Source organism: Prunus persica, chromosome G2 (genome assembly GCF_000346465.2).
Source record: "Prunus persica cultivar Lovell chromosome G2, Prunus_persica_NCBIv2, whole genome shotgun sequence".
In the NCBI taxonomy this organism is placed as follows: Eukaryota; Viridiplantae; Streptophyta; class Magnoliopsida; order Rosales; family Rosaceae; genus Prunus; species Prunus persica.
The window spans coordinates 21897516-21915069 of NC_034010.1; the positions used below are offsets into that span (position 1 = coordinate 21897516).

The window sequence follows — 17554 nt, forward strand, 5'->3', positions numbered from 1 at the left end:
TGTTGTGAGAGAAAGTTATAAGGGAAAGCAGCTAATGATGTGCTTTCATTTTCTGATTATGTAGGAATCAGTTACGAAGAGGCGCTGGGTTTAATGATCATGCAGTAATCATTTTCTGATTATACATAAAATCAATATCTACAACACTTTTAACAAAAATTTTACCAAACGCCAAACTGCTTTGTCTCACAGTTGATTTCTCTCACAGCAAATATGACAGCGATTATTTTCACAGCACAGCAATGCCAAACTGGCCCTTAGTGTCTCCATACGAAACAAGTATCCCATCGTGGTAGGAATTTTCCCAGATAAAGAGTTGTTGCTCAAATCAAGAAAGACTAATTGTTGAAAATGGATCCAGCAATCTGGAAGTTCTCCGGATACATGGTTGCTTGAGAGATCAAGATAGCTTAAATTTCTCACCTCGGTTGTACACAAAAATGAAGCTGATCCTGAAAAATTATTATTGGAGAGATCTAGAAATGATCCTCCTTGTGTTAGCATTGAAGGGAGTGATAGGATTGAAGGGATTGGACCCTCCAATTGGTTCCAACTCACATTTAAATTAACTGCTAACTCTGATCTCAAATTTCCTCTGAGTTGATTGTTGGACAAATCCATATGCCCGACTTCATTTCGCAAACCACGAAGCCAAGTTGGAATGGTATCAGAAATTCCAGCATCAGAAATATCCAGCCGGTAATAACTTCTCTGAGTTTGAAGCCATTTCGGGAAATACGGCCCCATCTTACAAGACCCCAATCTTATATCACGCAATTGAAAGGGAGGAACCCAATCAAAACTGAAGTTTAAAACTAGTGAGTTAGAGGATAAATCCAAAATGCTTAATTTGGAGAGTTTCGAGAAATGAGTTTCTGAAATTACTCCTTCAAGAGAATTCATTCTCAAATAGATAACCTCCAGATTGGACATCTGTCCAATACTTTCAGGTATTCTTCCACCCAATTTATTTTCCGAGAGATCAAGATAAACAAGGTTGGTATAAGTACCGGGCAACCATTGGAAGACTGATGAGTTAAGATTGTTTTCGGAGAGATCGACATGAACAAGAGATTTAGAAGAATTCAAGAGAGAAACAGAGGATATAACTGGAGGAGGAAGATTACACATCGGTAATCTCAAGTCTGTTAGTTTAGGAAGCATATTAACTGCTTCCAGCCAACCAACAACATCACTAAGATTAACGACACTTAGGTCCAAGTATTTTAGACGAGAAAGATTAGGAAGCCAATAGAGATTTTTTGCATAAATAGAATAAGTAGAGCAAGAAGGATGATATCGACACCCAAGATCGAGATAATGCAAGTTTCTAAGGTTTCCAAGTTGATATGGAATTAAACCTCCAAAATTTGCATTAGAGAGATCGAGGTATATTAAATTGCTCAGAGATCCAATGAAATCTGGAATTTGGCTCCGACTGAAATTATTCCCACTAAAGCTCAAATATTGCAAATGCTGCAACTCAATGAGTTTAGGACTAATCTTACCTCGCGAAGATTGTTCTTCAAGATAAAGCTGAACAACATGGCCAGTTTGTTTGCTGCAGTGGACCCAATCCCATTCGCAGCAATCTTCTCCTTCCCAGGAAAGGAGGCGATCGCTGTAGTCACCCACGAGACCTTGTTTAAGTGCAAGGAGTGCTTGCCTTTCCCTCTCGATGCATCCAATGCAAGGATTGTTCATGTGTAGTAAAATCAGCACCACAATTGCATAGAGGAGTTTGAAGCAGCACCTTACTCCAACCATGTTAGTTAGAGTCATGATCAATTCAAGACGAAGAAGCACAAGTATTCAGACAAAGATAAAGGCACAACCAAAACTGGTGAAGTATATATGCTTGTCTGATATCTCAAGATACAAGCATTAATTGTGTATTTATAATCGTTACCATAGCCTCACGAAGGGAGACTTTCTAATGCACCAAACATGGGTTAGGGTGAACTACAGTGTGAACCCCTGAAATTTCCACCGTCTTTCAGAAGTAAATTACCTTTTCAGGAATTTGAGATGAAAATTCCTTTAAGAGATGATGATGTTGCCTCTTTTACGTCAATATGCAGAGAAAAGCTAGGTGCCGAAAGGAAATGCATGTCCTCTGAGTCTCATCTTGAAAGGACATGCATGGGGCAATACACAGTTAATCACTCCCAGCAGAAGGAAAATTTCTCCCTTGCAACAACCCAAGATTCGCGTCCAGATTCTGAATAACCTAAAGGGGTCTATTATTAGGGGCATTGACAAACCAGTCCAGATTCAAGGTCCAAAGAACAAAAAAGCTGCAGGTCTAAAAAAGTGGAAAAATCGGTCCACATACATACGCTAGACTCTCCCAACTCACAAACACCTACACCATCTAAAATGCCACGTTGCATGTTCACGAATTCACGCCGAAGTCATGAAGTAACTATGTGTTACCCTTATGAACATTGTAATGGCGACACTTAGATTTCTAAATGGTTTGGTGCCTCGCACCCCAGGGCTACAATTCCCTAATTACTTGCCACGGTCAAACCATCCTGCTGGTTCTCTTCCAATTGAAGGAATCAGTGTATTCTCACATCATTCCTTCCAATCACAACATCAACACACGCTGTAAACAACAAAATGCACTCTCCACATTAAATATTGTTTTCTATCTCAAATACAATCACCACAACAGTAAATATTTATATATATATATATATACATTTATGTGCCCATTCATTTATGTACACCACAATACAATCACAACATATCATGGTCATTCCCCTAAATACCATCCATTTAAATAAAAAAAACCTGCAACTCATTTAAAATCAAACCACATTTGATTGATTTTAGACTCATACAAAATAGTTTCTCAAAAACCATCACAACATATTAATTATATCCATTAACATTACAAAACCACATCATAATAAATATAATAATTTGTGATTTTACTCATGATCCAGATGGTTTTACTCACAATCCATATGGTATTACTCACATAAGCCGCGTCTTCAACAACTCAACGAATCCTCAATGACAACTCAAGCTCCAACAATACCTAAGCAAATTACGTAACTCAACTTAACACAAAACTCCAAAATCCAATAATAATTGAGCTCCTCACTCATCTCAACTAATCGTGCACTTGCATGCAAATCGAGGCACACATCACTTGAGACTCACCTCTCTTGCAACTTGCGAAAGTCACCAACAACTCCAAAAATGTCATGGCCAACCACGTCGTCAACCTTATCTTCAATCTTGAGCAAATCCAAGATTCCATGCCCAAATAACGAAAATGCCCTTCGGACCAACCGGGGATCCAAAGCGATCAATTATCGTCCAGAACACTCCAAAACTATGACGTACACACTGTTGATGGAAAAACAAGACCAATGACACCCATTGTCTCCCACCTCGGGCATACGACCTCAAATTTCACATATGATCATACCAATGGACTCTGAATAGTTCCGACATCACCCTGCATCAATTTGGGCCCGATCCAATTGTCGAATCATTCTTGATTGCATGATTACGCATAATTGAACAGCGATCGCTCGCCTTAACCTCAAAACACACTAACTTAAGATCGGGATGTCCAATTGCCAATCCGTCTGTACCTAAAGACTCCTCACAACACCAACTACAACATATATAAAATCGGACACGATTTGACGGTCGAATCATCTTCGATCTAACGTTCCAGATTTGCCTATTTGTTCTCCTTATGCCAAGGGTGATTCTCCAGACACCCAATCATTATGCAAAGACTTTTATGCAACTGGGCTACAATGGAAAGAAATATGGCAGCAGATGGCTTACCTTGGTCTGGGTTTGCACCTAGGCCTGCATGTGCTGGCCACCCCCAGCCGTTTCTAGTTGATGCGCTAGCCTGGCGTTAAGAAAAGAGTCGTTCTCTAGCAAGTATCTCTACGTGAGGACCTATATGTAAGAACACCGTTGGATCTAATCTAACTGCTACGCAATAACCAATTGTAAGTGAATTGTGTGAAACTGTTGCACTGGGACGAGGCCTCCTCCCTCCAAAACGGCTGTATTGTGTTCTTGAAGAACACGATATCTCCCTCCAACAAAGTTGTTCTCTTTCTTCAATAACATAAAATTTTCTTTTGATCAGAGACCGATTCTTCTCATCCGAGACTTCCTCTTCTCAAAGCATCCACCGAAAAAAAGCATCCACTAGGCATCAGTTGTTTGTCCCCAAAATCTTACAACCCAGCTACCACCCAAAATATCTCAACCGCATTTGCTCACGTTCTCCGGAACGAACCATCATCAGAGTGAGAGAAGTGACCCTGCAAGTGTTGTTGTCGATGTGAGAGCAGCGAAGCCATGTCAACCTGAAGGAGATTCTTACCCGAAGACCCGTGCTGGCGAATATCCGGGTCACACTCCCGGCGGGCGTGGCCACACCCAAACCGTTGAGCAAGGATTTGGGTCAATACAGGGCAGTGAACATGATGGCCTTTTGCAAGGACTTCAACGCCCAGACCCAAATGTTTAAACTTAGACGTACCCGTGGTGGTGACCCTGAACAACACCTACGAGTTCATGGTAAAGTCACCGTCTGTCAACTGGTACCTGAGGAAGGCCACCAGCCTCGACTCAGGCAGCAGCCGACTCAAACACGTGGTCGCTTCTGAACTGTCTTTGAGGCACGTGTATGAGATCGCCAAGGTGAACCAATCTGACCCGTATTTCCAGTACATGCCCGCCTTGGAGTCCATTTGTAAGCCATTATTGAGTAGGATTATTGAGTAGGTTTTGTCATTTACGAATTTAGCAGTAGCTTTTCCAATTGAATGAGAAAAGATGATGGCTTGCACTTCATCAAACTACCCTTGTTCTGTTTATGACTTCTCTTACTATTTGGTATTTTCCTTGCATGACACAGCTGAAGTTGTTGGTTGAGAAGTTGCATATAAAATTTACCTTGCAAATGTAAATGCGGTTTGATATTATGCAGAATTGAGTTTTTTCTCTCTATTTTTTTTTTTTAATGCCATTCTGAATATAGTTGTGTTAGATTGAATACGTTTATTAATTCACCAAGTTGGAAAAGTAGTTTCCCAGAATGAGTTCAGGAGCAGCTCTCCGACTGATACTTTGAGTTGGTGATGTGGGATTAAGCTTTTGAGCTCTTTACTCTCCATATGCTGGTTTTTGAGTTCATAAACTTCACAGCCTGGTTTTAGGTTTAATATTAGAATTTAAGCAGTCTGGTTTTATTTTTATTGTCTTCATTTAATTTGTGCACCCAGATTCCAAAACATATACTTAAGCACATGGACATTAAGTGCACCCAGATTCCATTCGCAATAAACCTCCCAAGCATATACTTAAATCAACCAAAACACTCAGCAAATAACAAACAAGTTTTCTAACAAAAATCCTTAACAACCAAATCACAAGCTACTCTTCAAAAAAATAACAACAAAAAATCCTCCAAATAATTAATGAAAATCTAAAGCCAAAGCACCAACCAATGCAATAAAAAACAACAGTCAACTACCAATAAAAAACAATTGGAGACGAAGGACTCACAGAAAATCGTAACGGGATTATATCTAGGAAAATGATCGCGGAAGCAACGAAGACGTTGTGATGGGGTTTGCTTTGTCGGCTAGTGGTGTGGGTGTGGTGAGAGCTGAGAGAGAGAGGAGACAAAGAAGAGATCCATAGAGTAGAAAGGGAGGAGGAGGTGGGGGAGAGGGGGGAGACGTGCAAGAATAATATGTTTTTAATTTTAAATAATTAGGTGGTACACACACAGACGCATTCATGGGTGAGTCTTGACCACCGTTTTCTAGAAGTAAATTACCTTTCCATTGTGAAACCTTGAATTTGATATCAAAATTCCTCTTTTCTAGAAGTAAATTACCTTTCCAGTGTGAAACCTTGAATTTGATATCAAAATTCCTTTTAAGAGATGATAATGTTGTTTCTTTTACGTCAATATGCAGAGAATAGCTAGGTGGCTCCCACAATTGAAAATTTGTTTCTGTTCCTATATGCGCATGAACATGCAAACACATACACGTCATCATATATTGATAGGTCACTTTCGGATGCAATTTCTCAGAAAGTGATTTCCTCGTGCCTCTTGATATGTTGCACGGACAGGGTAGTGAGCTGAAGTGTCGGCGTGTCCGACACTTGGACACTCGGACAGGGCGCAGATACGCCTCTGACATGCCTTGGACACGGGTCAACACTTTGGATACAGTCAAGAGACTCCTGACACGGCAAACTCATGGTCAAGACACGGCGGGGAATTTTTGAAAGGTTGCAGAGAAAGCGTTGTGTGACTGGCGAAGCAAGGCCATTGCCTGGAAGCTCCAACAATCACCTCGATGATGGGGTCCTCCTACGTAGTGCACCGCTCAATTAGCAGATGAAAAGTTGCAGAGGCAGTGTAATAAATGGAGGTTGCGGCGTTGCTTTGCAAATGAAGAAGATATCCTGATAGTGATACCCTATTTTTACTTTGCCCAAACGGGGTCGTTTTTGAATACTGAATAAAAGAAACGAAAAAGAGTGAAAGACAATAGTGATAAAGCAAACTGCCTCAGTGGGCCCACTACTCATGTAATAACCCAAACTTAAATTAATATTTAATTAGTAATTTATTAAGAGGAAAAGACAATTTTGCCCTTGAAATAATGTATTAAAGAAAAGTTAACTTTTTGACCAAGAAGGGATTTGATACTTTCACACACACCGTTGCGAAAAGCACGACGAAACGAGTTCGTAGACACGAAGTGGACTCGAATCGGAGCTTTAACGAAGAAAAAACGATCAAAATACGTAGACAGGCAAAACGGTAATTTGAAAAGTCAGAATTTTAAAACCTCACTTCTCTCTCTTCTCCCTCAGTCTCTCTTCTCTCTCCCCGCAGTCTCCTTCCCGTGCGCCCTTCCCCAGCCGCCACCCAGCCATCGCTACACCTAGTCTCGACCAACCGGACCAGACCCAATCGCACCGACGTCAGCTCCGCCCCTCAGCCCGCCCTTCCCTGCCACTCGACCGTCGCGGTATTCGCCGGAAAACGTCCAAAACCCAACCGGTTTTGACAAACTTCCAAGCTTTCAAACTCCGTCCTCCGACCACCAAATCAGTAGAGTAAGGTATGAATCTTTACCTATTTTTCACGACTTAGCTGCTGGTTGGGTAGGATTGGAACGATTTTTAGCCTAGATAGATCAAATCACGATACAAAGTTTCATCGGTTTTGAGTTTGAAATTCCGGCCATTTTCGGTCAGTTTTTTGGGTAGGTCCAAGAACAAAAGTGGTTCCAAATATGGTGCTATACCTAGGGTAGGAGTTTGGAGCCGTTTTGAGATTTTTCGGCGATGCGTAATAGCCTTGGACACCCAGCGCTGCCGGCGCGTGCGGCGGAGCGTGGGTGAGGGTAGTGAAGTGGCACTGTGTCTCGATGAGATCCTTAGGTTGTCACGAGCGCGTAGGAATTTGCGGATCTCAATTTGGATACCGTTTGAGCCTCGAATGGATTTTACATATTGTGCGATTTTCGGGATCAATAATGTGGAGCCTTTGGATCGTAATCAGTTTCAAATATGTTACTCTAGACAATTTTAGAATCGTGTAGGATTCAACAGATCGTGAATCGGAGTTCCGGATACTCCGAAATCGCGAACCCTAGGGCTAGGGTTTAGAAATTGTGCAATTGTACGATCGTGATCAATCCGACCGTCCGATCGAGACCAAACCTTCGGAACATGTGTACTAGATATATTGGAACGTTTAGAGGCTTCCGGATCATATTGTGAGGTCATGGACCCGCGGGGTCCTGGGTTGACTGTTTGGAACTTTAGCGCTTTTTGAGTTCCAAGATACTGCTAAACTATTCCAAGCTTTTATAGGCATAGGGATAACTTTAATTTGACGCACGTACTTCTAAGAGCCGGGTGTCAGAGTTTTTAAATTAATACCATATTGTATTAATAAAATATTATGGTCATTGAATTAGGCACCCGGGCACCAGTTGACCCGCAGGAGGGACCTTCAAGAGGTCCAGTGAGCACGGACTAGCAGTGAGTGAACTCTTTGTTTTTATAAATGAATTTAAGTAGTTCAGTTTCAGTTACTGTATTTGATCTTGAATAAATTTTATTCAAAGATTAGTGTTATAAGCTGTTTTATGCTTTTGAATATTTTATTTTGCATGCTGCCGAGTAAAATCTCCTTTAACAGATATAAGAAAAGAAATTCTAGTTAATTATCAGATAAATGGCAACAGAATTTTAAAGATTACAGGAATTCAGTTATCCAGCAGATTTTCTTCATAAATTTTATATTTTCCTAAATCACCTTGTATCCAGAGATTAAATGTTGCCTTCAGATTATATTGGTTGCCTTCGGTTTAGTCAGCATGCTTGACAGTTGCCCCACGAGTTCTTTGATACTCGAACTCGTATGGAGTGAGTAATGCTGATCAGGTGGACTACGGTCCCTTGAATCCTGCGAGTTGCGGCTCGAACTGACTTTGTGTCACTGAGACCTGTGAGTATGTGTTACCCATGGTGATGCAAGGAATTGACGGAAATAAAGGGTACACCTAGGTGGTAGTTTTAAACTGTTTTTAATGCCTAATGTTGACTATGATTGGCTTATATACATGCATACTTATATAAGTGCATTGATTTCAAGAATAAAGAGAATAATTTAGTTTGTATAACTGTTTTTACAGTGTGGTTAGTATGTTCATATGCTATTTTCTAAACTTTGTTTTTGGGTCCACTCGCCCTTATTAATGTTTTGCGCCCCCAGGCAGTAGACGTGCACAGGAATCCACCACCGAGCCGTTTTTCACCTTAAGCGCCTTCCTTTTAATGTAGGATTTTCTGTTTTGTAAAAAGATTGACTCCTTTGTAAATTCTTAGTAACCGCTATGATGTTTTGCCCTAGACTTAGACTTGAACTGTTGGAATGTATATATATATGTATGCTGGCAGTTGGTTGTATATATATATATATATATACTTGTTTGGCATGTGTAAATGTGTTGGTATTGAGCCAGTTACAAGGGAAACTCTGCCGATTTTTTGGTAGCAGTCAACCTTGTTATTTTATCGTGCTTTGTATAGAAGAGCAAATAAGTCATTCGTGCCCGACATCCGCCAGGTGTCGGACACGCACAGGGTCCAACTCGGATTCCAAAGCGGAATTTAGATCAGGTCCTGTCAACCCAACCATAAACTACACCTCCATCCTAATTAAATCCAAAATATTACCCAATATAATAGACGATTATCCAACAAAACAAAAATTCTTTTGTCCTATACCCACCCAGCCAACAAAACGTATATATATTTAATTAATATGTTAATTTTATAATAATTCATATCAACTTAATAAATAAAAAAACTATATTTGGAAAGGGTTAGAAAGGTTGGATTACATTATATATATATGGTATTATGAAATTAATTATAAACATAAATATTTTATTTTTTAATATGTATAATTATTATTATTTTAATTGCCGTGTCCATGTTCTAATTTTTTAAAATTTTCCGTGTCACCATGTCCCCGTGTGGCATTCCCGTGTCTGTGCAACAGAACGCATTAACAGAACTTGATTTATCGGGAAACAATTTTGTCACGCTTCCGGAATGCATTAGTAACTTTGTCAACTTGTTGATTCTTAGGAGGGTGTATCCAATTCATGCTTATAAAGACTTTTTTTTAAGTGAGTGACTTTCATAGAGATGACAAATTCTTAAATACTTTCATGGAGTTGATAAAAGTCACTAGTAAATTGGCAAGACTTTTGCTCTTAACAATTAGCCTTAAAAGTATAGAAAAGTCATTCATTTAATAAGCTTTTTAAAAGTCATTTACTTTTTTGATACCACCAAACTTTTAAATACTTTTTAAAAGTCATAACTGAATACCACCAAACTTTTAAATACTTTTTAAAAGTCACAATTGAATACCACTAGACTTTTATATACTCTTTAAAAGTCTAAATTGAATACCTATAGACTTTTAAACTCTATAAAAGTCATTAAAAGTTTGAATTGGATACACGATTGCATGATTGCAAGAGGCTTCGGGAAATTCCACAAGTGCTTCTACCAAGATTCCATTATCGGATTTGAATCCCAAGGGAAAGGAAGAAAGACGCCAATGCAGCAGGGTAATACTAATACGTATAGATTTCAAGTTATATTTAACTTCCCAGACCCAGATGGAGGGCCGATATGCTTTAAAAGCTGCGGGGTTCACCTATTAGGCCACCAGGTACAGGTTGACGATGATGAATGAATCAACGACTAGTGTTGGGGAGGCCTCGTGGGTCAGAAGAAGAGCAATGGCTTTGATCATCATCTTCAGAACCAACGGATCAGCCAAAGCAGAGACATATTGCTATTGACGAGGACCAAAAGTATGTCAATTGATCCATTAAATGTTGAATGATATCTTTGCATTAATATTTTCTGGTCATATTGTCTACTCTCTTTGTTTTTTTCTTTTTTTTTGTTCAATTCAAATTTAGCAATTAATATTTTGCTGTGCATCTCTGTTATATGTTGTAGCGAACTTCAGTCTCTGAAATTCTTTTTCTCAGGGCTCTACATTCGATATTAAATTTTCAGGCAATGAAGTTCCAAAGTGGTTCAAGAGGTGTGGTGAATTGATGGCCTGCCCACTCTTGAGCAGTTTTTATGCACTGGTTCCATTAAAATAAATAAATAAACACAGAATTGTGATAAGTAATTACGTCGGCTTTATCAACAGCCTAAAATCCACTTGAATAATAATGCATGAATATTCGGAGTGGATGTTGCTATGGAGTTAGAGATGGGATCATTATATTGCATGTCAGAAAACTTACTGGTATAACTACAATTCCTCTTTCAAATGCATATTGCTCTCTGCTGGACTCTCATTCTCCACTCTCTTTTTCTCGTTCTGGAGCTTCTCCACAACTTCCTCCAATGGAGGATCTCCAGGTCTTCGAAACACTTGTTCGCCAATCTTTATTTCATAGGCCTCTGGTTGGTTCCACACAAACTCCTTCAACTGGAGAATTGAGGTAAAGAAAGGGATAAAACAGTATAAGAACAAAAGAAAGCAAAAACTCGTGTTCTACAATAATCAGGTCATCATCCATCAAAAAAATTCATGATCTGCAATAATAAGCTCATCAATTCAAAAAAGTATGCTAAGCAAGACATGAATATGATTGGCATGCAACACTTCTCTTATGGACAGGTAAGCCATGCCCAAGACTTCAGATTTTTCTATTTGTGTCTTAAGAAATGAAAGACATCTACAATCAAGGAGCAATTTCTCCAGCAGGACACAAGGGAACCTCATTCTCTTTGATCTGAAGGACAAAAGACCCAGTGTGAGGGGGAAAGAAGCATACCTCTGTCATGTCTTGGCCTTGTTCCATGTTGAACATGATTGTGCTTAGATCAACACCCATGAATCTTACCCCAAGAGCTCCAGTTCTCAGAACTTTGGTCCATTTCATAGCAATCTCAGCCACCGTATCCTGCGAGGGGAAGAGAAGCCCTCAATAAATTTAACATTCATTTGAAGCCAAATTGAAAGCCTCAATCAATTACATAGAAAACCATCAAAAGTCATTTCTATTACCTATAAAGCCAATACATCAACTCAAGCTCATAATTAACATCTAAAACAGAGACTACAACAAGAACTACAAAAAAAAAGATATAAGTTTATAACTAGTGCTCAATTCATGGTTCCCAATCTACAAAAAGTGTTCTGATAGTGCATTTTAGCCAGCCTGCAATTTGTAAAACTAGTACTTATCAGTAGATTTCCACACATTAATCCACAATTTCCAATTTAAACCAAATTCTTTCACATATATGTTCAAGTCCAATTCCAGATCAAAACAACTTCCAATCAACTTCTCAATACTCTTTCAATTCAATAGTGAACGTTTGATCCAAATTCATGCTCAAAAAACTCGTTTCACTGATTACACTAAAACTATCAAATTGAGGTTCCAAACTACGAGTTACTATATCAGAGCCAACATAGAAACTAACCCAATTCAATTCAAGCTGAAACCTAATAAGAATTCAAAGGGGAAGAGCAAATTCGGATTACCCGAGTCCGTTTGACGCCCAGCCGGAGCTTCACAAACCCGAAAGCGGGGCCGATATGCCGCTTCATCATCTCAGCCTGGATCTCGGACATGTCCATTTTGGATAAATCAGGGGGCGGATCGAAATCGGAAGAGGGTGTGGATTTCTTGCCCCATTCTTTCCAAGTATCGTCCTCTTCGTCGTCTACGACGTCGTCCAGGTCGTCAGTGATGTGGACTCTCCGCTTTCCTGCCTCGGCGAACCGGACATACTCGCCATTTTGGGAAAAGAAAAGGGGTAGAATGAAGAAGAAGAGAATGGCGAAGAGAAAGGGAAATGGTGGTTTTGGGTTTGGCATGCTTTGTGTGAAGTGAAGATTTGAGAAGGGGTTTGGAAAGTGTTAGGAAAATGGTAGTTTGGGTATATATATATATATATATATATATATATATATATATATATATATATATATATATAGGTTTTTGACATTTGAGTGGCATGAACACTTATTTTCTTTCTTTTGTGGGGAACATGTAGAGCATGAACAATCTTTTTTTTTTTTTTTTTTTTTTTCTTGAATGCAAGTTAAACAAAGTTAAAGAAACTGTTTATAAATAAAAAAAATTAAAGAAACTGTTAATTAGATTATATATTTTTATCCTTATAAAGGAAGGGAGCTGATTTTCCCACTCCTTTTTTCTCCACTTACACTCCCTTTTGTTTTTTTAATATTTTTTAATCAATTTTTTTCTTTATTGTTCTTTCTCTTTCCTATTTTACCCTTGATGACATGGCAAGTGAAATACTCACTTTGGTGTTGATGTGTGAAAAAAAATAATGCAGAATTCTTTAAAAATAATATTTTGAAACCAAAAAACATAATATCCAAACCCTAGCCACGCTCTTTCTCTTCTCCCTTACACACCCACCCTTCCGTGTTCTCTCTCCCCTGTTTCTCTCTTCCCCCCTCTTTCTTCAACAACAACCAAGCCCACCCCTTCTCATTTTCTCTCCCTCTTTTTCTCTCTTCCCCCCTCTTTCTTCAAAAACCATCCAGTTTTTTTTTTTTAAAAGTTTTGGGGTTTGACTGTGGCTATAGGTGGGGCGATAAGGTCGTTTTTGGTTGGCTACGTTGGGGCAGCGATGGCTATCGGTGGGTGGGTGGCTGTGTGGGGTGCGGCATGGGGGTGGGTTGAGAAAGTTTTAATTGGTTTAGCTGAATCACAGAGTGTAAAGCTCCTTGAAGCGAAAAGCTTCAGACCCGAGCATTAGAAATTTCTCTTTGTTATCACTTAGTAGAAATGTTACAAGGAAGGACAACAAGTCAGTGACATTTGAGAATTTGGTGGGAATAAAACATGATTTTGACTGATGTTGCTTTTGGAGATGAAATAGAGAAAGTTGACTTTGGAGATGAAAAATAAAATTTTGGTTTTTGAATTTGCAGAGAGAGGAGTAGAGAAAAGGAGTCGAGGGAGACCGAGCCATTGATGTTGTTAGGGCTAGGGGGTAGTGCAGTGGTGGATGATGAGGGTGGTAATGGGGTGGTGGGCCTGAGTGCAGAGATGGAAGGAGGAGGGGGCTAACGGAGAGAGGGGGGTTGTTGGGGCTGGGGAAAATATTTTTGTTTTGTTTTGTAGAATTTTAAAGAATTCATCTATCCATTGAAAAATATATATATTAAAAATGAAGTGCAAGTGGGAAAAACAAAAATATAAAAGTGAAGTAAGATAAGGGTAGAATAGGAAAGAGAAAGAATAAAAGAGAACAAAAGTGAATAAAAAATATTAAAAAGTAAAAAGGAGTGTAAGTGGATAAAAGGGGAGTGGGGAAATCAGTATCCTAAGGGCATGTTTGGTATGGCTCACTAAATGGGACTGTGCTATATTGGACCTGAAGCCCATGTTTGGTTAGCAAGAGAACTAACTTAAATGGGATAGTAGAGCCCAACAGTAAAAAAAAACGCCTCACTCGTTCTCCTTATACAGAGAAGCTCAAAATGGGTTCGCAAAATAAGCCTTCGCTATATTGAACACGCCTCTCTCCAGTTCGCGACTCCTTCTCTGCGACTCCGTCTTTGCGACTACACCTCTCCTTCGTTCAACATCGACTCATCTTCTTCGAATCTTGACGCAGTAAGTTTTTCTGGTCTTTCCCTTTGGATACCTCTCTTATTCCTTCTTCCATCTCTTTGATTTTTGCAAATCTCCTCAACAATTTTGACTGTGCTCTGAGAATCTCTCCTTCCTTTTCTCTGTTATTTTCTTCTTCTCTTCTCTAATTTTAGTAGAATCTGTAGTTACATATATATACATGATGTTAATTGGCAATTAATTTGCAATTGGGTATTTCAGAAAACCTAGAAATTCAGAAGTAGAGTAGACTTTTGGCATGAATCTTGACCCATGTAGTGAAAGTTTGGGTATAGCTGTTTGTGTGGTTTTGCTTTGGTTATTGTCAAAGCTCTGGTTGTTGTCAAAGTCTGGGTATGGCTCTGGTTATTGTCAAAGCTTTGGTTATTGTTATCATAAACTCTCTCTCTTCACAAATCATGCGATCATAACAGAATTAATGGTTTGAAATTGTTCTGAATGATCTGGAATAGTATGTTTCTTTTAAGCCCTCTCGTGTCAAGCATATGGATTTTTGTCATTCATCTTGTTTTCTCATGGTAGAGCACAAAGTTGCATTTAGTTTCCTACAATTTTCACATCAGCACTAGCTGAATTATTTTTTAATTGTAATTTGTTCAGGTGGCGGACAATTTCTATAGACCCGATTTGAAGAAAGCAGCTCTTGCCAGGGTAAGTGTTGGTCACAGGAGTCTCAAGGTCTCCAAGTCTGGTGTCAAGAAGAGGAATAGGCAGGTTGTCAAGACCCCTGGTAGGAACAAGTTTTTTTTTCTTCTTCCAATGTATTAATTTTTGAGAACCGATGATTGCTTATGTACTTAACATAGCTCTAACTGCAAACTGGATTTCCATCGCTTGTTAATCTAATTTTCAGTTCCAAAAGAGAAAAAGAAAGTTATTGAATTTGTAGTTTAAAGATGTTTTAATTTTAAACAGAAGTAAGAATGAACCCATCTACTTCAATTGAAGTGGAACAAAACTTATGTGTGATATATCTGTCTTATGTTTTAAAGTCATTATGTTGCAGGGAGCTGCTTCATTATGAGCTTGTTTACAATTATTCAGGATCCAAGCATGTAATTTTCCACCTATTAACTAATATGTTTTGTGGCCTGTTGCTTATTTTTCTCGTGCTACAAATATGTAACTCTTAGCTTTGAACGTGACTAGATCACAGAATCGTTGAAAAGATGTGGCATCTCTGAAAGCTCAACTTATGTGCTTGCCACTTATTTTAATTCTTCTTCTGATGAGGTAAGATCACTTTGAAAGTTGTAGTAGATTAAGCATTGCATTGCTTCAGGATATCAGAAAATGTTAGCCATTTTGACTTTAATAATTTTTGTTGAATACTAGATTGAACAAAAAGCAGTAGAGAAACTATAAACAAAGAGCAGTAGAGAAACTATCAATGGAAAAGAGATTGACTTGGAGGAGTTGGGAGGTAGATTAGACCAAGCCCAAATACAAAAGGTACACTCTTGATCACTTTTCTAACGGCAATTAGTTTTGTTCTGATTTTGTCTAGTTAGTGATCATCAGCTCTCGTAATTTTCAGCACTATAAGATAACTAGCGTGGAACTAGGGATATCTTCTGTTGCTGATGCCATTAATTGATGGATTGCCTATCGTGATGCCTTGTGAGAAGAATGAGGTTCATGTTCTGGGAATTTAGAGCTTCATTTGAAGGTGGCCAAGGAAATAGAAAACATGTAGCTTACTATTCTTGTTTTAGCAATTTCAATTGTCCAGTGTTATATGTAAGTATACTTGTAAAGGTGAAATTTGGAAAACGTGATTATGCTACCTATACCCAGCAATGAACCAATGACAAAATTTGCTTGAAATCGTGGTGCTAGTTTAGTTGTGAGATTGCTTGTATGAGAAAAATTCAATTGTTGATCATTATTGGTTTCTTGGATAGTTGTAGACTTACATATCTATTAGTTGGGAAGATGCGTCATCTTTCTACTATGTTCATTTGGTGTTTTTAGTTTTACTTTTCCAAGTTCAGAGAGATATGATTTTCCATTTTATATTTATCTCTAGAGGACTTTGGAAACTTTTGCCCTTTTAATGAGAAAGGGAAGCTCCCTGTTTGTTTTTTATCACCAAATTTTGCTGAGGATTGATTTGGTAATACTATGCTCTAATATGTAGTTTTCAGAAATGTCTTAGTCATAGAGTTTCGGATGCAACTCTTGTTTAAATCCTAATTCTAGTTTACCAGGTTAAATGCAAGATATAAAGAATGTTTGCCTATATTTTTGTCACAGTTTTCTGAGTCATCTATTTTATCCTCAGCCAACATATTTTGGTATAATAACATAATATCACATGGTAAAGATTCAATTAATTAAATTCTTTATGTTTGCATACAAATAAAGATTAAATCATGCATAAAATCGGTGGAATTTATAATTTTAACAACAAATAAAAAGCCTTTGGTTTGGAGGAAAGAAATGTACATGTCAATTTGGTAATTATAATAACAAAAAAATTATTAATTTTAAAAATTAAAAAAATTATTTTTTAGTCCGACACAGCACCAAACATAGGTCAGTACTTAATCCAGCTTAGGCCAATCCGAGCTAATCCGAGACAATCCCAGGATTTAGTCCAGTCCATGACAGTCCGCCGCGCCAAACGACCCCTAAAGGAATTGTCTATTTTCTCTTTTTGTTTTCTTTCGTTCTTTTTGTTCAGGTAAAAAATGAGAAAATAAAAATAGACAAGACATAGGATCCTTCTCAATATCAAGCCTTTCTAGCCAAGGCACTTTGCTAATTCTAATGATTTGTTGGGACACATGTTAGCCAACAAATTTGTTAGGATTAGTAATGTAAGGTTCACAAATCGCTTATAAGGACTTTTTATAGGGTAATCTAGAATTGTGAAATATAACATCTCAAGAGTCCGTATAATTCTGAGCATTTAGATTTTACTATATGTACTTACAATGTCATTTATGGTACTTTTGTTGTTATATGCCAAAGCTTGTTTAGGGCTCATAGTTAAGTCTATCATTGTTTGCTTTTTGAATAGGCGTATTTGAGTAATTGACAAAATGAACGGTTTGGATCGTGAAATGATATTGTGAAGTGATTCTAAAGAAATTGTCACATTCCGGATCGGCTCCGCCGTAGCACGATATTGTCCTTTTTGGGCCCCCCTGTCTGCCCTTATGGTTTTGTTTCTGGGAACTCACGAGCAACTTCCCAATGAGTCCATCCTAGGATTGCTCTAGCTCTCAACTCGCTTAACTTCAGAATTCCCATGACTCTGAAGCCAGTGAACTCTCAAAAGGCATCGT

At 38.4% G+C, this 17554-nt stretch overlaps 2 protein-coding genes and 1 pseudogene across 2 annotated transcripts; 1 reads left to right on the forward strand and 2 right to left on the reverse strand.

The window, feature by feature from the left end:
• Positions 177–6662, reverse strand: LOC18785369 (leucine-rich repeat receptor-like serine/threonine-protein kinase BAM1). Its single transcript, XM_020557089.1, has 2 exons — positions 5560–6662; positions 177–2611 (listed from the first exon to the last, which is right to left on the reverse strand). The coding sequence occupies exon 2, from the start codon at positions 1780–1782 to the stop codon at positions 187–189; it is 1596 nt and encodes a 531-aa protein (XP_020412678.1). The 5' UTR covers positions 1783–2611; positions 5560–6662; the 3' UTR covers positions 177–186.
• Positions 10670–12529, reverse strand: LOC18787431. The gene is made up of 3 exons (XM_007218327.2): positions 12131–12529; positions 11415–11543; positions 10670–11065 (listed from the first exon to the last, which is right to left on the reverse strand). Exons 1-3 carry the CDS (start codon positions 12464–12466, stop codon positions 10886–10888), a joined length of 645 nt encoding a protein of 214 aa, XP_007218389.1. The 5' UTR covers positions 12467–12529; the 3' UTR covers positions 10670–10885.
• Positions 13252–16090, forward strand: LOC18784980 (annotated as a pseudogene).

Bases quoted from the DNA above. Each gene is read 5' to 3' on its own strand.
- LOC18787431 (XM_007218327.2), bottom strand. From the start codon at position 12,466: ATGCCAAACCCAAAACCACCATTTCCCTTTCTCTTCGCCATTCTCTTC. The intron at 11,544-12,130 runs GTAATCCGAATT...TTCCCCTCGCAG, and splicing joins TGGGCGTCAAACGGACTCGG to GATACGGTGGCTGAGATTGC. The intron at 11,066-11,414 runs GTATGCTTCTTT...TCAATTCTCCAG, and splicing joins AAGGCCAAGACATGACAGAG to TTGAAGGAGTTTGTGTGGAA.
- LOC18785369 (XM_020557089.1), bottom strand. From the start codon at position 1,782: ATGACTCTAACTAACATGGTTGGAGTAAGGTGCTGCTTCAAACTCCTC.